Source organism: Nannospalax galili, unplaced genomic scaffold (genome assembly GCF_000622305.1).
Source record: "Nannospalax galili isolate Female #2095 unplaced genomic scaffold, S.galili_v1.0 scaffold728, whole genome shotgun sequence".
Classification (NCBI taxonomy): Eukaryota; Metazoa; Chordata; class Mammalia; order Rodentia; family Spalacidae; genus Nannospalax; species Nannospalax galili.
Window position 1 is genome coordinate 1,742,698 of NW_008358642.1, and position 24,485 is coordinate 1,767,182.

A 24,485-nucleotide genomic window follows, 5' to 3' on the forward strand; every position below is an offset into this window, starting at 1 on the left:
CATTAGCAAAATTTATCTGATGTTTGTGAATGTATCTTGTTTATACAGACTAAGTACACTTCCTTTCTTTCTTTAAAATTTTATTATTTTTATTTTATTCTATTTTAAATATTATTTATTACTTTTATGTTTCATGTGTATATGTGTATTGTCTGCATGTAGGTAAGTGCACCCGTGTTGTGTAATGCCTGTGGAGGTCAGAAGAGGCTGTCGGATCCCCTGGGACTGGAGTTATGGACAGTTGTTAGCTGCCATGTGAGTGCTAGGATTTGAACCCGAGTCTTCTGCAAGAACAACCAGTGTTCTTAACTGCTGAGCCATCTCTCCAGCTCGTTGTACACTTCTTTTCTGATTTGAACCTACTCACTTTCTGTATATACCTTCCCACCTGTTTTATTGAAATACATTATGAAATCCCCAAGAAGAGAAAGAACTTGCTTGTAAGTTTCTATGCACTTTGTTATGCTTAGCAGAGCTTTTTATATCGTATATATTTAATCAGTATCTGTTAGTTGAATCATCAATACTTCTTAGTTATGTTTGCAACTTTCTTCCTGAAAGAAATTATCTTACAGATGTGTTAGATAGCCTCAGTTTTCAAGGTGACATGCCTAGAAAAAGGGAACCTCAATTGAGGCAAATCCTACATCAGATTGGCCTGTAGCCATGTCTGGGAAGCATTTTCTTAATTGATAGTTGACATGGGAGGGCCCAGTTCACTGTGGGTGGTGTCAGTTTCTTGGCAGGTGGTCCTGGGTTGTATAAGAAAAGAGGGTGAGCATAAGCCAAGGGGAGCATGCCAATAAGCATCATTGAGGTGAAATCTTCTGGGAAGTGTTTCATCAGGTCAGCACACAGAAGCTGTGGTCCAGAGGGAGCCCAAACTGCATCTTAAGGTAGAAGCCAGACTTGGGAATGTGTAAGAGTCTCCCATATGATACTGGTTTTTGTGGCATGAAACTGCAGAATTGGAGGGGTCCTAGAGGGAATCCAAGGCTTTGCACCATGAGAGGCCATAAGAGGCCATTGGTAAAGGCAGAGTCTCAGGTGCAGCAAAGACTACAAGATATATTTGAGATACCAGGATTAAAGGTTGACCATCAAGGACCACGGCAGATGTGGAGTGGAGCTTTCCTGGGCCTATGAGACAAGCTATGTGTGCTGCGGATGTTAGAGCCAGGAAAGTGAAGCCTCTCAAGCCTGTTGGAGCCCAGAAGATCATCAGTGAACATCAGATGTCTGAGATTTGAACTACACTCCTGGATGGTTCTTCTCTTTTGAAATAAGAAAGTATTTAGCTTGTTTTTTGATTTTTATAGGCACCCCCACAGTTAAGAAACTTTGGATTATTTTAAGGAGACATTGACATTTTAAAGTATTAGAATTTTTAAGGAGAGTGGGACTTTTAATGTTGTACTATGTTTTGTATTGCAATATTAACATGAAAACTTGGGGACAAGAAATGGAAAAGTTAATGATTTAATAGTGGTATGCTTGTGTGTCAAATTGACAAGAGGTCAACAGAGTACAACTGAAGGAATCAGACTATATAAGACTTAAATTCCTTTAAAATATTTAAAATATATTATTTATTATTTTTATATGTATGAGTGTATTGCTTGCATGTATGTAAGTGCATTCATGGCATGCAATGCCCCAGGAGGTCAGAAGAGTGTACTGGATCCCCTGGAACTGGGAGTAATGGATGGTTGTAAATCAGCATGTGGGTGATGGGAACTGAACCCAGGTCCTCTGCAAGAGCTGCTAGCGCTTTTAACCATCTCTCCAGTCCCAAGATTCTTAAATTCTAGGAGTCTATGATGATCAACTCTAACAAAGAGAAATCTTAGTGGCAATAAGGAAGTTGTGTGAAAACTTGGAATTTAGTTTGCTTTATATTAACACATGAGGGAGTTTAGAAGAGCAAAATGACATAAAACCACTTATATTGCTACAAAAAAGTCTGGTGAATTAATGAGGAGTCTGGTGTTACTGAATGTAGGTAAGTGTTGGTACAGCATGAAGTGGCCAAAGAACCCAGATTTCAACTCTTTGCTTTGATTCCTGGTTTCTCAATCTACCTATGGCCTTGGGAAAATGCCTTACATCTTTGAACATGTCTCCTCATTTGTAAAACAGTCATAATAGTAACTACGTTATAAAGTTGCTATAAAAATGAGTGAAGAGAATCCGTACAGCGTGTAGAGTACTATCTAGCACGTAAGCAGTGTTTAGACACCATGGCTTCTCTTGCTTCTTGACTCCAGAAGGCTTTCCATGATGGTGGTCAGAACAGAAGAAACTCATGGAGAATTTATTTTTCCAGAATGTATATATAAACCCTTGCTTGAAGGCCTAGAACTTAAAACAACTAACGTTTTCTGTTCTCATTTTTAAAGAGAGATTCTAAGAAAAAAATGTAGTGTTTGGGGAATGAATGTCAAAAGACAAGTTGGTAGTGTTTCACTGTGAAGCAGTGGCCCAGCCTTAGCGAGTGATCTCCTTCTGAAAGTGCTGCCTTTGATATCAAATGGTCATTAGAAAAACCCCATGACACTTAGCGAAGACTGAAAATTATTCATCAGGAGTCTTGGCAAGGGTTCAGCTTTAAGATGAAATTCTCTTAAAGTGGTTGAGGTATTTAGAGCCCCTCCTGCCTAATGCTTTTAAATAGCTTGGTTCTGCTGGGCAGCACTCTCCAGGTGGCTGAGATGAGGGGATGCTCTTGCCAGTCACTCAGGCTTAGCTGCACTTTAGTTCCTGGTTTTGAATGCATTCTTTCTGCAAACTGTAACTCCACGAAAATTTCCTTGTTTTAAAATTGCTGAATGTATTTGTTATTTTTCTATCTTCCTGGGGAGAAACTCCCCAGAACATATTTGTCTTAATTGCTTTCTGAGAAATGTTTTAAAGAAATCTCAAAATTTAAAAATGTTTAAAAGAAATCTCATAAAGTCCAGGCAGAGAGTGCTGAAGTACAGTATGATGTCAAGGAGTGGTAAGAAAATTAGGGGGACTTCACTGTGATGTTAAGAATGCCATAACGCTCCAGTGAGACTCTGGTATTCTTTCAGGAAATCATAGCTAATGTTACAGAAAAATGCTCCAAAACATAAAGCAGTAAAAAATAATTTCTCATGTATACGGTTTTGAACGCTAAGTGCTAAAAGGCTTCTCAAAAAAATAATTTATTGCCTTTTGTTTTGTGTCCAGGTCCATTTCATGCAATTTGAGTACAAATTCCTGTGCACAGAGGACCTTGATTTATGGAGAACTGTTTCCATCTTAGCTCCATTCTTGTTTCATCTCCTTTCTCTGGTCCTCTTCATACATACTTTCTGTTCAGCAGATGACTTTCAGGATGGACTAGCAGGACAGAGTCCGGGTTTTCTTTAATTCATTTGGTCCTTCTCCAACGTGTCGCACCCCAGCTGTGATGGTGCCCCCTAGGGAACTCTGCAGACTCAGAGCCCGGCTGTGAGCGCGCGGGGGAGGGGGGGCGTGGCCTAGGGGCGTGACTTGGCCTAGGGGCGGCTGAGGCGGGGCTTCCCGCCGAGAGTGGCGGCCAGGCACATCCCAGGTTAGCTGGTGCTAACTGAGCCCGCGGATGCCGCAGCGTTGGGGAGCCAGCTCCCGAAGCTCGCAGGTCCTCCCTGACTCCGGGGCTTTTCTTTGGGCGGCTCAGTGTCAACTCACCCTGGTCCGGGGGGGACCCCAGAGGTGCTCAGCCTAAGCCCAGTGTCTCGGCTTTGGAGCTCGGGAAGAGAAAGCCGAGCTCCGGCAGGTGAAGCCGCGGTGGGTGAGCTGTGTCCCGGCCGCCTGCGCATCCCACCCTCACCAGCATTGGAGGAGCATCTTCCTCCAGCGCAAGGCACGTGGGAGAGTGGGAACCCCTGCCAGGAAGGGACGACCAGGAACCGAGGATGGGCACCAATACCTGGCGCCTGGGCGGGCGCTGTCTTCTTCTCCTGGCTCTTCTTGGATCTACCCGGAGCGAGGGTGTGGAGAGCTGCGAAGAAGTTCGGAAACTTTTCCAGTGGCGTCTCGGGGGAGCTGTTAAGGGGCTGATCGATGCACCGCGGGCAGGTATGAGCGGCTGGCCGGTGGGGCGGAGTGCAGGGTGCCGGCCGGGGCCTCTGGGCGCTGCCTTCTCCCACGCCCCTACCCCCGGCTTCCAAAGGTTGTCCTTGGGGGAGCTGATCTTTCCGGCTCAACAGTCGCACCAGTTGAAACCCTGTGAGTCCTCTAGGGGTGCTCCTTATGGACCAGGGGCGTGGCAGCTACCAGGGGCTCCTTACATGTGCCGGGTGGGCTACCGTGCTCTTGGGCGTTTGCTTCCCGCCTGTGCTCCCTTAGTCTCCAGTGATGCCTTTGAAGGAGCTAGCAAAGCGGAGATCTGGGGGCAGTGCGTCCAGACCACGGATCTGTTTTCTGGAGAGAATGTCACCAGGGGTCCCGGGTTTACTGTTTTCTCACAACCTGGAAGGAATTGAGTTGGTTGCCACAAGTTTGATGATCAAAACATAAACCTTTTTACGTATCCCTTTGCTGGAGAAGCGCAGATCTTTTCTGTAATTAGCCCCGGACCCTGTGTACTCAGATGTGACCTTTAGTTGCTCCTCTGCACCCTGTCATCAAGCCTTTCTACAGAAACCCGAACTGCTCAGTGTCCCCCAGACCCACAAAGTAGTTTCAAGCCTGAAAGGCGTGAGGGCAATGGGAGATCAAACCCTTTTTGGTGTCGCTGAGCATGGATGAGGTATACTGTAGACTTCTAGGGAAAGAGAACTGTTAATATGCAGGGGTAGAGCATGCTTCCCATAAGCGCCCTTTCCTGCTTTCATCCCTAGTTTCCTATTCCACCGCGCAGATTTGTATCTATTGGTGGAGATGCAGTGCACATTCTGTGGAAAGAGAAGGTCCTAGAGATCCAACGTGAGAGCAGGTGCCTAGAGCTAAGTCAGATACTACCAGAGCTGTGCTAGCTGTTGCTGAAGACAACAGAGAATGGAATGAACATTAGGAGGTTGTTGGGGTGAACAAAGACTTTGCAGAGGATGCTCGAGTCCAAAATGCATCCTCTTTCCAGTGTGAGACTCGCCTTTAGCACTCCCCAGTGGTGATGCGTTTGCTTGATTACTTTTCTCCCTATGAACTCAATTCTTATCCTTAGGGGACAAAAATCTGGGGGTCTGGGAACTACAGAGTGCCAACGTTTACGTGACCAGGCTTACAGCACACCAATATTAATTTGAAAACCTATTCAGTTCTATTGGACACTCTTTCCACACTACTTGAAACAACATAGTTGATGTTTTCAGTTTGGGGCAAGTCTCCTCAAATACCCTCTTATAAGTACATATTTCCTTATTTCAATGCAGTCTTTCATTAAAAAAAAACTAATTTAGCTGCTGATAAAATAAGCTGCTTTTTTTGTTGTTGTTGAGGGTGTTGAGCTGTGAAATTCTCACAAACGTCATGAGATCTCACCCCCCAAAGGCTTTGGCTGATGTGTTCTGTGTATGTTGACAGCTGCTCAGTAAGACTTGGATTTCAACCCCTTCTCATATTTCAGTGTTTCTGGTGCTTGCTGAATCCACCGCTTTGACTAGAAACTGTTATTTTTCATTTCTAGAACCTTGTGTGTGTTATCTCTTTTGAAGAGGAACTTTCTAGATGATGACTCACTCAGGTAGTCCTTCACCAGGATATTAAGGAATGTGGAAGCTATGTCTTACAAAGAAGCAAATGATTGTCAGTATTTGCATTTTGTGCTTCGTATGGTACAAAGCACTGAGGGGGTCAGCATCTTCTTTCTAATGTCGGTTTGGTTTGTTTCCCCACTGCACAGCTTTTCTTTTTCTGTGGATTAAGGGTGATGGAGAAATCATAATAGCTCCCACTAAAAGGGCCAGGCCAGTTATATGCAGACATCAGCAGTGTCAATGGAAGAAGTGCTAAATTATTTGGGTATTTTCATTTAAAAAAGTCATGTGAAAATATTATGCTGATTTTGATTAACTCAACAAACCATTCGTATGTGTATTTTATGTAATTCTGAATTTTTCTTGTGCCTTTATTCATTTATTTGAAAAATTCAATAAAACACTAAACTTGTTTTGGCATTGATTTCGCCTTTTTATCTTGCTTAAAAAATCCCATTCCCATATTGTGTAAGTTATACATACCATATGCCTCATAAACATTTCTTTATTTTTGTGTATATAATATCTGTAATAGTTATCATGACCAAATTAGTAGGTAGATGACATCTTGTTTCCTAAAAGTACCTCAGTCTCAGGAGAGTACATAGTATCATAGTAGTCATAGGAGAGAGATAAGTAGTCATTTCTGCATGAAAACACAAATATTAGCATTATTTTTAATGAATCTGCTCATTTAGCACATAGCTTTTCATCGACAAAACTAAAATATTTAATTGGATATTTATTTTTTATAAGAAGTCTATTTTTAGAGTTTTTTTTTTTTTTTCGCATTCCTTGCCCTCAGTGGCTCATTCCTGTGGGGTCTAACGAAAATGCTATTTCTATAATAAGCAGATAGAATAACTATTTGCAGTTTCTTCCTACATTTATGCTTTTTATATATTCTGAAAATCTTATCCAATTGGAAATTACTAAGCTAAGTGAGGACAGCCATTTGAACTGCTTCTCAGATTTCCCTCATCTTTGTTCTCTGTGCTGCTCCAACTCTTCTAAGACTATTGAGCTCCTAATAATGGATGGCAAAAAGGAAAGAAGGTGCAAATGTGTTTAGAATTACAGATTTCTCTGTGTTCTGATTTTATTTCCTAGGAAGTAGTCAAGGTTCCCTTTGCTCTCATTTATTTTATTTAGAAAAGAACTGTTAGTAGGGTGTCTTTTAAACACCCTTTCTATTTTACTTACTGGGGAGGGAAGATGATGCTTTCCTATTGAAATTCTTTTCACACAAGCTTTGTTCACACATGTATTAGTTCTTCTTTTAGAGGATAGTTAATCTATTGGAAAATTTGTGTATAACTAATTTGATGAGTGCTTATCTATATAAAGTATACTTTCTATATCAAAGTTTGTGAAAGATAATTAGTAGTCAACTTTTCACGAGTACAAAAAATTAAAATACTGGAGACAATTAACATGCGAAGGGATTTCTTTTGGCTTATGGTTTGAGAGGCTCCAGGTCAGAATCAGGTGGGTGGTCCAGATGATTTCCACCTCTTTTGAGACAGCTTATCATGATTGTGGGTAGACACAGGAAACTGCTCACTCCACAAGCCAGGAAGAACAGACCAGGGCCTAGTAGCCCCTTTGAAGCCATACCTCCAATGACTAAAGAGCCTCCCCAGGCCCTGTTTTCAGAAATTTCCCCTGCTCCTCCCAAGACTGCCACTATGGGAACCAAGCCTGTTATACATGATATTTGCAGAACACTGAACACCCAAACCATACAAGCATCTTTTCCTTGACAGGTCTTAGCTGTACCCAGGACAGTAAACACTTTGATGTTATAAAATGGCATTCTAATAAAATAAAGCACTTTAAGTCCCACTTTACATAGTGGTTTTTAGAGTGGGACTGTTTTAAATTGTTTCATTGTAATTATATCTTAAAAGGTAAGCTTGTCTCCACCTGACACGGAAACAATGTACTCAGTAACCCTAGGGTAACAGACATCTGGGTTTTCAAAGCGAGGACTGCTACTTATGATTCTATGTGTAAAGTTAGTAAGTTATGAAGTTAGTAAATTATCTTCTTTAAAATTTTATTATCCTGTGTATGAGTGTGGGTGCCAAGATGTGTTTGTAGAGGTCAGAAGAATACTTTCTAGAGTGGGGTCTCTCTTTCCATCATGGGCTTCTCAGGTTGTCAGACTTACACAGCAAGTACTTTTTCCCACTGAGGCATCTTGCTGGCCCAGTAAGTTGTCATCTTTGAAACTCTCTTTCCTCATTTATAAATTCTTGTTATTATAACTTTTTATTTATGTCGATTATTTATTTATATTATTACACTGATTTAACTTTACTTGATTTTTAAGGGTGAGTGTTAATTTTTGATCTCTACATATCAATTATTTTTTATAATAACTGAATTTTTCACTCACAAATGATTATTTCTAAAATTAGGGAATTTGTTTCCATCTGAAATGGTATTATTTGCTTATATAATTTTGTTTCTTGTGAACTAATAAATATCTAAGAAAGAAACATGGCTGTACTTCTGTCAGCCACAGAGCCAGCACCTCCTATCTAGTCTTCTGTCTGTATCCACAAGGCCAACCCTCACAAGTCAGCTATAAACATTGCTTTTGACTATAAATATATATTCCTCCAACTTGTCCCTGTCTTATAATTGAAATTCTTTTTTACCAGGTGTCAAAAATCTTCTATTTTTGTAATTGACTTTAGGATGGTTTCAATTTGGGGAACTTAAGAATAGCATTTTACACTCACCCCCTATGTCATGTTTGCTTGTTTCCAGCCTGTTAAGAATTTCTGAAATATGCCTTTTGTGGTTCCACGATAAGTATATGTAGTCTTACTGTCCATATGGCCCTTATATTACATAAGAATTCCTTCTGCATCTATAACATCTCTTTTATTATGAGCTGATAAGACTGGGCATAATATTCTTTTCCAAAAAAAAATTGTTTTTGGTCTTTTTGATACAAGGTCTCCTCATAGCCCCAGCCTGCCTGAAACTTACTATGTAGACCAGGCTGGCCTTGAACTCACAGGGGTTCACCTGCCTCTGCCTCCCTAGGGCTGGAATTAAAGGAGTGCATCACTATGCTCAGCTAATTTTTTATTATTATTATTTTTGTTTTATGTGTATGAGTGCATTGCCTGCAGGTAGGTAGGTGTACCTGTGTCATGCTGTGACTTCAGAGGTCAGAAGAAGGTGTTGGATCCCCTGGAACTGGAGTTCTGGATGGTTGTTAGCTGCCATGTGGGTGCTGGGTATCGAACCTGGGTCCTTTTCAAGAGCAGCCAGTGCTCTTAACCACTGAGCTATCTCTCCAGTCTCTGCCCCCTCCCCTCTTTAAAACAATTTGGCAATATTCTTAAGTAGGTGTCTCTTCTAAACATGCCTCATTAGTTAATAGTCTTGGGATAATTACCAATTTTGTTAAAATGAAGCCATGTGAGATTTCAAACGTGTCTTTCTGAATTAGATTCTCTGGGATGGTAACTGATCCATACAGCTAAGTAACAATGGCAATTAGTTTTAACAGAGGATAACTCTTTTCTGTATCTTCCTGTCTTTACTAAAGCTTGACCTTCAGTAGACGAAAAGGCAGTCCCAACTGTGCCCACCATTCTTCCCTTTCTCTTATTAGTACATTTCACCTTTCACTATGCTGCTGAAGCCATCCTGAGGTAACTGTCCACTCATATGAGTCACAATAAGTCACACAGCTTCCTCTTGGTAGCATCAAGTCCTCATGTGCAGACCATGTTCCCATGATTTTATGAAAGAACACACTGATCTCTTGAAACTCATAAAGTACTGAGAAATACAAGGGAAGTCAACCATTCCAACTCTTTTGTGTTATCTTTTCAACATCCACATCAAAACTCAGTTAAACTCATACTGTATGTTTGAAAGAACATAGCATCACTCTATCTTTCTTTGTAACATTTTCCATGAACATAGCAGTATATTTCCCATTTACCGTGCCAGTACAGATTTTTGTAAGCATGTTTCCTATACACCATAGCTTAAATTTCTGTTGGTGTTAGAAATATGAGTTTTCTGTATTCAAGACTATAAAGTCATATGACTGAGCACATAAAACGAAGACGTACTGACTATTATCTCACAGCTCTGCAAGTGATTTGCATTCATTCTACAGTAGTGTGTTTTTAGTCTCAGCACCATTGACATTTGAGGTAAACTGCTCTTTGTTATGCTATTCTGTGAGTTGTAGGATGCTTGACATCTCAGACTTCCCGGCTAGATGCCAGTAGCAATTCCACCACCTCTGTTGTTAAGTTATGGCAACCAAAAATGTGTACAAACACTGTCATTAGAGCTGAGAACTTGTCATGGGCTGTCAAAACAGTGATTCTACACACAAGTACGACATACACACACACACCCCAAGTGACGGGGTGGTGGCGGGGAGAGAGAGAGAGAGAGAGAGAGAGAGAGAGAGAGAGAGAGAGAGAGAGAGAGATTGCCTATCTGGCTTGCATGTATGTTTTAAATTTCAGCTTCAATCAATGTTCACTAAATTAGGTCACACCGATTATTATTGTGGGATGCGTCCGCTTTTCCTGCATGGTACTTATTAAAATGCCACATTCATTTTCTTTCAACTCTAGATCTTCTACCACTACATTGACTACACAATGAAAATAGAGACTCTATCTGCAGGCCAGTGTCACAGGCATGTGACCAACCGTTGTTGTCACAGGGTTCTGCATTCAGAAGGAGGCTGCGCCTATTTTAATGTTGTCACCATATTAAAATTGAACCCTGGAACCCCCACCCCTATTTTCATGTGGCATGGGGCCCTGAAAATGGTTCATCACTAAAATTCAAAATCTCATACCCTTCAGGGAGAAGGCTTCCAGGTTAGTTCCAGCTCAATTGCTCTAGTCCTGTGTCTGAAGCATGTCCTGTCTTCAGCAATAGAGTCTTACCTTCAAGTTCAGAGAGGAAATCAATGACTGTGGCAATAACCTATATTACTTTGGGAGTGTCTTGGACTACTCTGACCAACAACTCGAAGGAAGGTTTCTCATGCTGGCACCATGTTTCTTGTTATACAGCCTTCATCTATATACATGCACTCATAGGTTTACATTGTATGTGTATTTTTCAGAAGGCTTTTGAACTAGTACATCCCCATCTGTTTTTGCATACCACCTAAGCTTTATTCATCGCTCCTGTTTCTTTCCCTCTATAGCCCTCCCTCCTGCATCCTCAGTTAAAGTACCCCCCTTTTCCCTGTTTTCCCCTTGATAAAATCTGTCTCCTTTTATCCCCCTCCCTCAAACTCTTTCTTTTCCTTTATCCTTAAGGTTCCTTGTATAAGTCTCCCTCCCTCTTCCCTTCTGAGTTAAATACTCCCATTTTCTGCATTTCCTCACTAATAACATCTGTCTCCCTCCAGCTCCTTCTGGTTTTTTCTCCTTTACCACCATGGTTCCTTTACTTTTTTTTTTTTGACTCCTGTGGTTGCATCTGAATATATACTCATATCTAAGGATTTGGAGTTAAGATCCACAATATGTGTGTGTATGTGTGTGTGTGTGTATGTGTGTGTGTGTGTGTGTGTGTGAGAGAGAGAGAGAGAGAGAGAGAGAGAGAGAAAAAATTTCACAATTTTGTTTTTCTTTACCAGCGAGTAGAAAACCATTGTGTAACTGTACCACATTTTCATTATCTATTCATGGGTTCAAGAACATTCAGGTTGTTTCCATTTCTTACCTATTGTGAAAAGAATAGCAGTAAACATGGCTACACAAGTATCTCTGCAGTATGATGAGTCCTTTAGGTATATGCCATGGAATGGCATAACTGGATCATATAGTAGATTTATTTTTAGTTTTTTATTATTTATACTAGTGGCACATGCCTTTTGTCCCAGCACTTGGGAGGCAGAGGCAGGCAGATCTTTGTGAGTTTAAGGCCAGCCTGGAATACATAGCGAATTCCAGGCCATCTGGGGCTACAGGGAGACCCTGTCTCAAAAAGACAAAAAAAATTTTGTTATTTTTATTTTATGTGTATGAGTGTATTGCCTGCGTGTATATAAGTGCACCCATGTCATGCAATGCCCCCAAAGGTCAGAAGAGGGCACTGGATCCTCTGGACCTGGAGTTATGGACAGTTGTTGATAGCCACCATGTAGGTGCTGGGATTTAAACCCAGGTCCTCTGCAAGAGCAGTCAGTGCTCTTAACTGCTGAGCCATCTCTCCAGTCCTTATTTTTAGTTTTTAAAGAGTATTCCATATCAGTTTCCATAGTGGTTGCACCTGTTTGCAATACCACCAGCGGTGAATGAGGGTTCCCCTTTTCCTGCATCCTCACCAGCATTTGGTATCATTTGTTCTCTTGGTCTTAGGTCATTCTGATTGAGGTAAGATGAAATCTTAAAATGGCTTTGATTTTCATTTCTCTAATTAGTAAGGTGTTTCCTAGACATTTTTTAAAATTCCTTTTGTGAACTCTGTTCATATCCATAGCCCATTTTTTATTGGGTCATTTATTTTCTTGATTCTTTGTTTTTTGAATTCTTTGTATATTCTGTCATATGTGCAGCTTGTGGAAATTTGTTCTTCTACCCATGGAGATCCAGTTTTGTCAGCACCACTTCTTGAAGTTGCTATCTTTCCTCCAGTGTGTGTTTTTGTCACCTTTCTTAAGTATCAAGGGACTGAAATTACCTGCACTCATGCTTGGGTTCTCTTTTGTTCCATTGATACATGTGTCTGTTTTGGTGCCAATATCATGCTGTTTTTATGACTGTAGCTCTGTAATATAGTTTGAGATTTGGTATGGTAATCCCCCCAGCATTGCTCTTTCTGTTCAGGATTGCTTTGGCTATCTGGGGTCTGAGTTTCCATATGAATTTTAGATGTGTTTTTTTCTAATTTTTTGAAGAATGTCATGGGATGTTTGATTGGCATTGTGTTGAACCTCAAAATTGCTTTTGGTAAAATGGTCATTTGCATACTATTAATTCTACCAATACCTAAGCACAGGATGTCTTTTCATCACGTTGTGTCTTCCTCAGTCTTTTTCTTCAAATATTGGAAACATTCATTGTAGATGTCGATGTCTTTAAATATCTTTGGTTAGGTTTGTTCTTAGGTATTTGGATTTTTTTTTTTTCGTGTGTTTTTTTTTGGTTTTTTGTTTTTTTTTTTTTTTTTTTTTTTTTTTTTTTGCGGCTTCTGTGAATGGGAGTGTTTCTACGAACTCTTTCTCTGATTTCTTGCTGTTGGTATACACAAAAGCTGTTTGTTTTCATAAATTGATTTTGTAACCTGCCACTTTGCTGAAAATGTTGATCATTTCTGGAAGTTTTCTTATGGTATTTTTGGGGTCTCTTATGTATAATATCATAGCAACTGTAAATAGGGATAGTTTAACCTCTGCTTTTCCAATTAGTACTCTTTAAATTTCTTCTCTTGTCTTATTTCTTTAGCAAGAGTTTCAAGCACTGTATTGGAAATGACTGGAGATAGTGGACAGCCTGTCTGGTTCCTGATTTTAGTGGGAATTCTTCGAGGTTTTCTCCATGTAGAATGATGTTGGCCATGGGTTTATTGAATATAGCTTCAATTACGGTGAGGTATTTTTTCTCTGGTCCAATTCCCTCTAGGACTTTTATAATAAATGTATGATAAATATTGACAAAGTCCTTTCTACATCTATTGAGATTATAATGTTATTTTTGTCAATTCTATTTATATGATTTATTAAATGCATTGATTTATATATATTGAAACACCACTATATTTCTGTGATATAGTGAACTTGATCATGTTGGATGATCTTTCATGGTGTCTAAACGAGGTTTGCAAGTATTGTGCTGATAATTTTTGCATCTCTCTTAATTAGGAGTATGGGCCTTTAATTATTTTATTGCTGTGTCTTTACTTGGTTTTGTTATTGGAGTCATTCTGGCATCATAGAAGCAGTTGGAAGTTCTCCTTTTGTTTCTATTTTTTGATTAAGTAGTATTGGTTGTAGACCTTTGAAGGTCTGGTAAAATTCTGCTCCTTATCCATCTGGGCCTTAATTTTTTTAGTTGTGAGACTTAATGTTTCAATTTTCTTATTTGTTTTGTATCTGCTTAAATTTTTGATTTCTTCTTGGTTTAACTTTGGTGGATCCATTGAATTTAGAAATTCATCTATTTAATTTAAAATTTCTAATTAGTAGAATATAAGTTTTAAAATTATTTTCTTATAATATTCTGGATCTTTTTAGTGTCAATTGTGATGTTTCCCCTTTTGTCTCTGATTTTGTTGATGTGGATTTTTCTCTTTCTTTCTTTGGGTTAGTTGGCCTAAGTGCTGGTCTATCTTGCTTAGCTTTTCAAAGAACCAGCTCTTAGATCCATTGATTCTTTGTATAGTTTTCTTTGTTTTGATATCACCGATTTCTGTTCTGATTTTTGTTATTTCTTCCCATCTGTTGGGTTTGGGTTTAGTTTTTTCTAGCTTTTCCAACTTCTTTATTAGTGCCATTAAGTCATTTATGTGTACTCTTCCTGATTTTTTAATGTAGGTACTTAGAGCTCTGATAGGCTTCTTTCTTAGAGAAATCTTTTATGTGTCCCAGAGGTTTTGTTGTGTTGTGTTATCATTTTCATTTAGTTCCAGGAATACTTTTATTTTTCTTGATTTCTTCTTTGACACATTCATCATTCAGGAGTATGTTGTTTAATCTCCATGAACTCATGTATTTATTAGAACTTCTATTTCTGTTGATTTTTACTTTAATTGTGTAATGGCTCTATAGAATGCCAGACATTATTTCAATATTTGTACTTGTTGAGGTTTGTTTTCGGCTCCAGTATGTGGTCTATTTTAGAGAAACTTCCATGGGCTGCTGAGTAGAATGAGTATTCTTTGGTACTTGGGTTGAATATTCTGTAGATGTCTGTTAGATCCATTTCATGCCTGATACCTTTTAATTCAGATGTTTCTCTGTTTATTCTTTGTCCATATGACTTGTCTCCTGGAGAAAGTGGGATATTGAAGTCATCTACTATTACTGAGTTGTGGTTAATCTGTATCTTGAAATCCAGTACCACTGTTTTTATGAAACTGAGTGCACAAGAGTTTGGCTCATGACTGTTCTAATTTCTTGGTTGATTTTCCCCTTAATCAGAATGGATTGAGCTTCTTTATCACTTCTGATTAATTTTAAGTTGAAGTCTATTTTGCCAGATAGTAAAATAACAACTCCTACTTGTTTCTTAGTTCCATTTGTTTGGAATATTTTTTCCATCATTTCACTTTAAGGTGGTGCCTATCCTTAGAGGGATGATGAGTTTCTTGTAGACAACAAATAGATGGAAAACAGGCAGAGCAAGCAGAATGACAGCAGGCTTTGAGAAGAAGCACACAATTGACTATTAGACAAAAAACACACTATGCAAGTTTCTACAGTATTTCCATTAAATGAAAGTTTAAAAGTAGTCTTTTTTTTTTCCAAATTTGTCAATAAATGAGATAAAATGGTTTATTTTCAACATGATATTTAAAGTTTCTGTACATTATAGAGTGGTTAAATCTAGCTAAGCAGTATACATTTAACCTCACAGTGGAACATTCTTGGTGGTAAAAGTATTTAACATCCAATATCATCATTTTTCACTAATGTACTGTATCATCTCTGTCTTGATCAGTTTATTGTACAACAGATCCCCTGATCTGAACTCTTTTTAACTATAATTTTGTGACCTTTGACCAGGATTTCCCCCAGATTAGCTGAACCTGTAATAACCACCATTCTCTTTGCTGTTGTGAAATCTACTTTTTGGATCATGCAGTATTTGTCTTTTTGTACCTGTTCTATTTTATTTAGCATAATGTCCTCCATGTTCATCCATATTGTTACAAATGACAGGGTTTTTAAGGCAGAACTATATTCTGCTGTGTGTCTATCGCAGTTTTTTCCATCCATTGATTGGCTGATGGACACAGATTTATTTGGTGTTTAAGACCTCTTGAAATTTTGGAAAATTTGTTTTTGTGAATGAAGTGTGATTCATTATTTGTTTAGGATATCTTATAAGAAGCATGAAGAAATGTTGCCTAAATAGATGAATTATTTAAATCGATGCTAATGAAACACACATCTATTTTTCAATATGACACAATTCTTCACTTAAATATGTTTAAAAAATAGTCATGATCTAAAAGTTATTAAGCCTTTCTATTACACAGTTGAATTTTTTATTATTCATTAGGATAATGAGTTTGGAACACCTTTTCCTTTTGTGTTAAGATTCACTTAGTTTTCATAATTTCATTTAGGCAATATAATTAATATTTGTAGCCATCTTTTTAGAATTCATATTTTTCTGCTTTTTCTTTACTTACACATTGGGAAAAGACAAATTTTGAGCAGGGAATTGAAGGGAAAGCACACTAACAGTGTGCCTTTATTGAGCAAATGAAATGAATGAGAAAATATGACTCCTGGATGCCCTTATTCATTGTATATAGATTCTTTAAGTAGAAGACTATCAATATTAAATTACCTGTTCAGATTTATTTGCTTTTTGAACAACACTGTTATTCAGTAAGGTTATACCAAGTTACATTTGGTTCATTTTCTTTTGATCATTGAGATGTCTGTGTTTAATGAGCTGAAACTGAAGTAGGTCAATAAAATGAAGAGATTAACAGTCCATTCTCACCAGGCCTGGAACACATTTTACTCTGGGTTTAAAAATCACCTAATTTTCTAAAAAGGGAGTTTTGATCAACTTAAAAGGTAAAGGAAGTAGAAATAACATGAGACTCACCCAGCACAGAAATCAATGAGTTCCTCAGGGTACTGTTTATTAGGTGAATATGTGGATATGTGCCAGCATAGTTAAGAGCTTCAGTTTGCAAAAGCAAAACTAAGTTTCCCTTTTTTTCCTTTTAGAAGTTAAGTGGTACAAAAAAAACTTCAGGTTATTAAATATTTAGTGGTTAATTCATCTTTGGAAATGTCTTTCCTTCATAACAAGAAAAAATAAAAAATGTCAAAGCATTAGCTGTTGGTTTGGGATAAATAAATGGAAAAAGCAGATATGTTAACACAATTTGTCATGTTATGCTGAGGATAAAGGAATTTATAGTTTTGAAATAGCTTAGTTTTTGCCATATCGTTTATTAGCTCTGCGACATTTAGCAAATGACTCAACTTCTCAGAAAAAGGCTTTCTTTCTTCACGTAGATGATAATATTTACAAGTTTCTTCTTCCTCAGGGTGATTTTTGAGAATCTCATGACATGCTGATGCCCCTTGAGAATATTTCCACAACTATCACTGTATCAGTTACTTTTCTTGTGGAGACAAAATAGCTGACAAAAGCAACTTAAGGAAGGGAGAGTTTATTTCTTAGAGGGGAAATGATGGAAGAAGGAGCCTGAGGCACCTGATCACCTAGCCTCTGAGCAGGAACCGCAGAGAGAAGAATGCTGGGGTTTTGCTTTCTTGTTCTTATTGAATCCAAATCCCAGCTCTACTCTTTGACTCTATGTGGATTTTGGATTGTTTTCCCTGCACAGAACAACCTTCTTCCCATAGCAGAAATACAGATGTATAGTTTCTACCCAAAGGAAGAGCTAACCCAATTCCCTGGGTTGCAAGTTAAAAACTTTTAGAAAGGTGATCGTGTAGAAAGGTTTTTGTTGTTGCTATTAACTGTAAGGATAGGTTGAGTGTTTGAAAGAGGATGTCCTAGGAAAACTGCAAGTCCTCCTTTTAAGTTTAGTGGAATTTGTTGGACCTCTGAAAACAGCCTTCAAAATTACCCAGAGTTTATGGCAAAGGTCAAGCTCCCATGGTTTGCTTTTAGAGTTCTTAGTAGTATAATTCCTGTCTACTTTCTAGTTTGTCTTCTGTGGTTCACCGTTCCTTCCCATTTCTCCTTCCTCTCATGAAAGATAAGCCACCATGAGCCCTGCATGTTTTCTCTGGGTGTGCTCATAATGGAACTTCCTTTTCTCAGTACTGTGTTTGCAAGAAGCACAGGAATGGTGCCACCTAGCACAGAGCGGGATTATGTAGGTTAATTGCAAACAGTGGTCAGTATTAGTAAATTCAGTGTTCTTCACTGCAGTGCAACTCACTACTTGTTCAGGTGCCTCTCTAAAACCATGGGGCAGAGTGACTGACGTGTTCACATTGTGGGCCATGAGGTGATCCTGTCTTCTGCCAGAATCTGTGAAGCGGAAAGTGGCAACCCCCCCTAGAACTTTCACAATTCCAGCAACATCCCCCAGTCTGCAGCCATGCATAGATTCAGCATTCCATCTCAGCCACACCTTAACACTTTTGCCTTCACAGTGAAGTATGCCTTTTTACATATCTTACCCCTTGTTGCCCTTATGGAAGATGCTCCCTGTCTTCTCAGCTCTTTCCATTTGTGTCTGACCAAAGTTGTTTACTATTTATCAGTTTTATGAATTGAGAGGTGCTTAACTACAATGAAATCGATTTCTTGTTTATTAAATGAGATTATTTTCTACTTTTAAAATATTTTAGTGTTTATTTAAAGAAACTATTTAAGACGTTTCTCAAAATCGCTTCTGATCATTTTTTTTCTGATTTCTCTAAGAAGATACCATTTCTTCTTCTATGTTCTCAGAACACTTAGTGCATCTTTTATGACATTTTATCACATTAAGTTTTTACAAGTGTGTCTTTTCCTCATCTGAGCCCTGGAGGGAAAATTGCATTTTATCCTTCTTGTTCTCCTTAATAACTATCACTGTGTCTTGTACAGAACAGATGTTTAATCAATATTTGATGAATTCATTTGACTTATTAATCAAAATAAAGAGAGAGAAATTACTCTGCAATTTACCACAGGTGAAAGGAAGACTCAGCAGTTCCTGAAAGTCCCCTGAGAAGGGGATGATAGAGGCCCACTTGTACTATGGGGCTGCTATTTTCCCAATAGAGAAACATCAAGATGCCATTTCTAAGAACTCTATTTAAGTTGACTTCAAGAAGGGTAAGCAGCAAAATCTGAACTGTGTTCTAACATATTTTATTTATCTTAGCTACTTATCAATGTTGAAAGAAATGCTGTATAATATATAGGACACTATATGAGAAAATTCATGTATTTTGTTACTGAGAAAGTTACTTTATTGTATAGGGAGTTTTCTGACAGTTTACCCCCCTCACACCCAAATATATCATGAATTAATAATATGCTTTAAAGTGTGTGGATCAGTATTCTAGTTTGTTTCTCCATTGCTGTGACAAAACACTCCTGACAATTATCAACTTGGGGAGGAAAGGGTTTATTTTATCTTACATCTTCTAGGTTACAGTTCATCACTGAGGGGGTCCAAGGTAGGAACACAGGGTAGGAATCTGGAGGTAGGAGCTGAAGCACAGGACATGGAGGAAACTGCTTACTGATTTGTTCTCCTAGCCCATGCTCAGCCTGCTTTCTTATACAATATGGAACCTGCCCAGGGGTGCCACCACTCACAGTGAGCTGAACCCTCCCACATTACTTAGCAATCAAGAAGATGCCCCACAGACATGGCCATAGGTCAGTTCAATAGAGGAAATCCCTAATTGAGGCTCCCTTACCCCAGTGTGTCAAATTGACAACTAAAGCTATGCGGCACAATCAGGTAGAGATAATTAGAAGGCAGAACTGTTTTGAGGAAGAGGCAAGAGTATAGTTTGATTCCCAGATTTTAGTAGCTTTTAGAGAATAGACAGTTCTATGGAGGGAGGAAGGTACCACTGTGCATGCTAATGTCCAGGCTCCTGTGGATTATAAAAGGAATATGTACATGTGGTTGAAACATGGGTCCGAGTATCACGAGAGACTGACAGGAGACAAAGATTGGGAAGTGTAGTTGCTTTTCTGTCGTTATGATAAACACCGTCACATCTTGCACATCCACACGATAGTGAATCCCTGAGGGAAGCCAAGGCAGGATCTTGAGCATGATAGGAACCTGGAAGAAGGAACTGAAGCACAGACCATGTAGGAACATTGCTTACTGACTTGCTCCTTTCTTCTGTGCTCAGCCTGCTTTCTTATACAACCCAGGATGACCTGCTCAGGGGTGGCACCACCCACAGAGGCTGGGCCCTCCCACATCACCCACAATCAAGAAAATGACTCATAGAAAAGGCCACAGGCCAATTTGATAGAGGAAATTCTCAAACTGAGGTTCCCTTTTCCCAGGCGTGTCAAGTTAACAACTGAAGCTGTCCAACACAGGCAGTCACTAGGTGTGAGACAAGGGAAGAATTTTGAGACATGGTGACTACATACTGTACAAAGAGGTCAAGGGTGATAAGAAATGATTAAGTTGGGAGCTGGAGAGATGGCTCAGTGGTTAAGAGCATTGGTTGCTCTTGCAGAGGACCAGATTTTGATTCCCAGTACCCCCATGGTGATTGACAACCATCTGTAACTCCAGCTCCAGGGGATCTAATGCCCTCTTCTGACCTCCCTGGGCATTTCAAAACCCAGGTGCACTTACACATGCACAGGCAATGCACTCATATGGTAAAATAAAATATTTTAAATATTTTATTTTAAAACATTAAATATTAATATAAAATATTTAATATTAATATTTTAAAATAAAATATTGTTTTAAAAGAAATGGATAAACACTTCTTATATTTGGCAACTAGGAGTTCGTAATTCTAGGTATAGGAATTCACCGAGATATGGCAGGATTGGTATTTAATATCTGGAGGAATACAAGAATGAAATGGAGATGTGGAATTCAGCTGACCCTTCCACAATGTTGTAATCTTCAGAAAAGAAGAATATAGTATGGTTTACAATTCTTGTATTCATTTGCTTTGCACAGTGCATACTTCATGAACATGTCTATGGGTGAAGAATTTGATCTGCTGAAAAGAGGAAAAGAGGTAAATGAAACAAGCAGCAGTCACAGGACTTCAGACTTTATCCCTCATGCAATGGAAAGCTCTTTTAGCATGGTGACACCATCAGATTTGCATTTTTAAAAGATTTGTCTTGCCTGTAGGGTGTCCATTTATGACTTCTTTTCTAGGCGTGGGAGTAGAGTGGTGTTAATACAGTTTGAAAGAAGTCAGTTTAAAAATGATTTCAGAGGCTCAGTATGATTGTGATTTATATCTACAGCTTATCTTGCAATATGAATCTGTTATAGCACTTCTTATGCAATTGTTAGGTTGTACACCAAGCTAAAACTACAAAAACAAGAGGCACATATTGCCCTTGAATTTATGACTATGTGAACACCTTAATTTTAAGGTATGTTATATATGGAGGTCCATATGACACATGCTTCTATCTATAATTAATACAGTCTTATGCTGTAGACCTTTCTAGTCATCATTGTATGAGCTACAAAACCTCTCTAAGTGCTAATAGTTTAAATTAGAAGAAGCAAACCAATTCAAGGTTCTAAGTGTTTTCGATTAGGTATAGGTTGTTGTTTTTATTTATATTTTAGTTCCTTTTATACTACTTTAAATCAATATAGAGGTTCATTTCATTCAAAAATAACTACAAGAAAAGAATAAAGATAAAATAATGATACATGAAAAATGAGTATGGAAAATAATTTGCAGTTGGGCATAGTTTGGGACATGGGCTACCTGTGCATTTTATTTTAGTAGTGTAAGGCAACACTACTGTGACCTGGGTTGAAAATTCTGGTTTTCAGTTTCTTATTAGCCACTAAAAGAAGAATACAATCAGCAAAATGGTTTAGTGTAGTTGGAGGCAGAGGAAGGGAAAGAGAAATGGGAGAGAGGATGAGGGAAAGAGGGGAAAGAAAGGAGGATATTGATTCTCCTTTGAGCCTTCTAGAATAAATTATGTAGTGCTATGAATAATAAGCTGGTGGCTATCTTTAAAGAAAGAAAGTATTTGGAATATTTGGACTTGACTTTGCTAGCCAGGAGACTCTTTCTATGCAATAAGGCATTAGAGTTGAAATATTTTGTTAGAATGGAAAAATGATTCCATCACACCTTTAAAATATACTAGTAGATCTTTCTGATGTCTGCTACAGAAGGCTTTTAGCAGGACATACCTAGTTTGTTGCTGTGTGTGATAAATAAACCTTGGGTTGATGAATTTCTGGGCAATGCTACTGTGAGCTTTGTAATAATCAAAACCCACAAGAACATGACACTGTGAGATTTGTAATAATCAAAGCATTAACCAAATTGTTATGACCAAATCACTTGCCTTGTTTAATGAACTTCTTAGTGACCTTTTATGATTATAGGCTTGGGTTTATCCTACAGGGTCAAGCATTTATCTAGAGTGCTACAATGGTGACATCAGGCTTCTTCCTTGACCAGTGTCTTATAATTCTTGTGCCCTTAGACTTATCATTAAAATATGACGTGGAGTGATTCTGTGAGTCAGATTCGACACTATACCTTATTTTTTTTACTTCCTGTCCTCGTGTATGACAGTTTTGTGGGTTTCTTTTGCTATTTCTTACCTTATGTATCTTACATGTTACAATATTTTGGTTAGAGAAATTAGAAATAGTTTCTGTAGTCAAAGATAGATGTTCCCCTTATTTTTGGTGAGATCATGTCTGCAGTGCTGATAGTTACTGGAGTTTTCTATCTCCTCATACCTTTGATTCTTAAACTGAGAGATCAAGGTATCTCAGTCTTTGAGACTTTGAGCTTGTGGTATTTCAAGCTATTATACATTGCTATTTCTTGCCCTTGCTGGAAGCACATAACAATCATATTTATTCCTTTGTGTGACATTCTTCTCTATTCACCTTGTAGTGTTTTATGAAATATCATTGTATGCATTTAACAAAATAAATTTCCTCTTCCTAAAAAACTGTGTGAATAAATTTTGCTGCATATTTTGGCATTTTAGGATGATAGAAAATAGGGGACAGTTCCTGTATAAAAACTCATGAGGTAGCTTTATCAGGCAAAATTTCCTTTTCTTAGAATGTTTCTGCCAATCATTCCAAATTTGCTTTATTTCCATAGTAACTGGGTAGGGGACACAGGGCTGTAAATCAAATATTTCTAAGGATTTTAGCATCATTAACTTTTATCTTTTAGCCTCTATTCACATTGTTTGCTGGATTATTTCCTTGTATATTCTGGGATTAGAAAGGTCTGTATAGGAACTAAAGAATTTTTCACAATTATTTTGGGATGATGATCTTTTGTAACAGTTATGTACTGTGTGGTATGCTTATTCAGAAGTTTTAGTCTTACAAAAAAAGTGCATGAAATGCTGGATGTGGTGGCACATGCCTCTAATCCCTACATACAGGAGGCAAAGGTAACCAGGGATTGATATAGCAAGTTCCAGGCCAGCTGGGGCTACAGAGAGACCCCGTCTCAACCCCCCCATCATCATAAAACTCATTCTAAAGGGAATAATAAGATCTTTCCAAGGTAGGCAATATGGCTTAACAGGTAAGGATGCTTGCCACCAAGCCCGGTGACCTGAGCTCCATCCTCAGAGCCCACATGGTAGAAGGGAGAGTATTGACTCCCCAAGGTTGTCCTCTGACCTTCACATATGCTCTGTGGAGCACACACACACACACACACACACACACACATACACACACACACACACACACACAAATTAAAAAGACCTTCTAAAGTAGGTCTTTTAGATAGAATTTTAAATTCTTCCTTTTTCCTTTCCCAGCTTCCAAATTATGATAAAGTGATTAAAGGAAGTATACATATAATATATATATAAATTATAAATACATATGTAATAATAATTTTTTGAAAACTACAGAGGAATAGCAACCAATATAAAAATATTTGACAAATTTCTACAGGATAAAGTTTATGGAAGCAAAGCTCGTACAATAAAATATGCTGTAGAAATAACAGGCATCACCCTGTCTTGTAGCCTTCCTTGTTCTGTAGGTGCCCCAGGAGGAAGGCATGAACTAGTCAATGATAGTGAACGTGATTTCATTGATATTTGCTCACATGAAACTCACAAAGGTGTGTACTCTAACGACATTTGCATGCATATCAATCAAGCTATTGATCAGGTTGCCCCAGTGAAGAAAGGATACTACTTGGAGAAGAAAGTGTCACCTTGGTGACCACAGAAACATAGTACAGAAATTGAGCAGAGCCTTGCCAGCTCCTCTTCCTCAATATCCTTTCCTGTCCTAGATAGAATTCTGAGTCTTTCAGAACTAAAATAGCATCACAGAAAACACTTAACATTGCTTTCTGGGCTGGGAAATTAAGAACACAAACCTACAAATCCTGACAAACTTGATCTCAGCTTCAAATACTTCATAAAACAGACAACCTATAAAAGGATTATTGAGATCATTTATGTAACTGATTTGGTTAAAAAATAAATTGAATGTAAAGACTTGAGTTTGATTCTCAGAAACCAGGTAAAAGAAAGCTGGGACTGGTAACATGTACTTGTAATCCCAGCACTGGGGAGGCAGAGACAGGATGATAACTGAGGTTTACTAGCCATTAATCTGCCCTGACTGGTGAAGTTAGGCTGAGAGACTCCATCTCAAAAGAGGTGATGACCTTTCTGAGGATGACACCTGAGGTTGTCCTTGGTTCCCATTCCACCACACACCCACATGCATACCTGCAACACATACACACAATAATTTGAGATCTCTTAAATTGTTAGGGATGGTATTGCAATTAATTTTTCTTACCTTCTAAATACCACGCTATGCTGCCACTGCTGTTACAGCTACTACTGTTATTAGAGAGAGGGGATAGGGGATAGGGGAATGGGGATAGGGAAA

At 38.5% G+C, this 24,485-nt stretch overlaps 1 protein-coding gene across 1 annotated transcript in view; it reads left to right on the forward strand.

Moving 5' to 3' along the window:
• The first annotated feature begins 3,575 nt into the window (after window positions 1–3,575).
• The window catches only part of Gpc5 (glypican 5), a 525,143-nt gene continuing 504,233 nt past the window's right edge, over window positions 3,576–24,485 (forward strand). Inside the window, exon 1 of the mRNA XM_017795311.2 lies at window positions 3,576–4,086. Within this exon, the coding sequence (XP_017650800.1) occupies window positions 3,924–4,086 (163 nt within the window). The 5' untranslated portion in view covers window positions 3,576–3,923. The remainder of the gene's footprint in view (window positions 4,087–24,485) is intronic.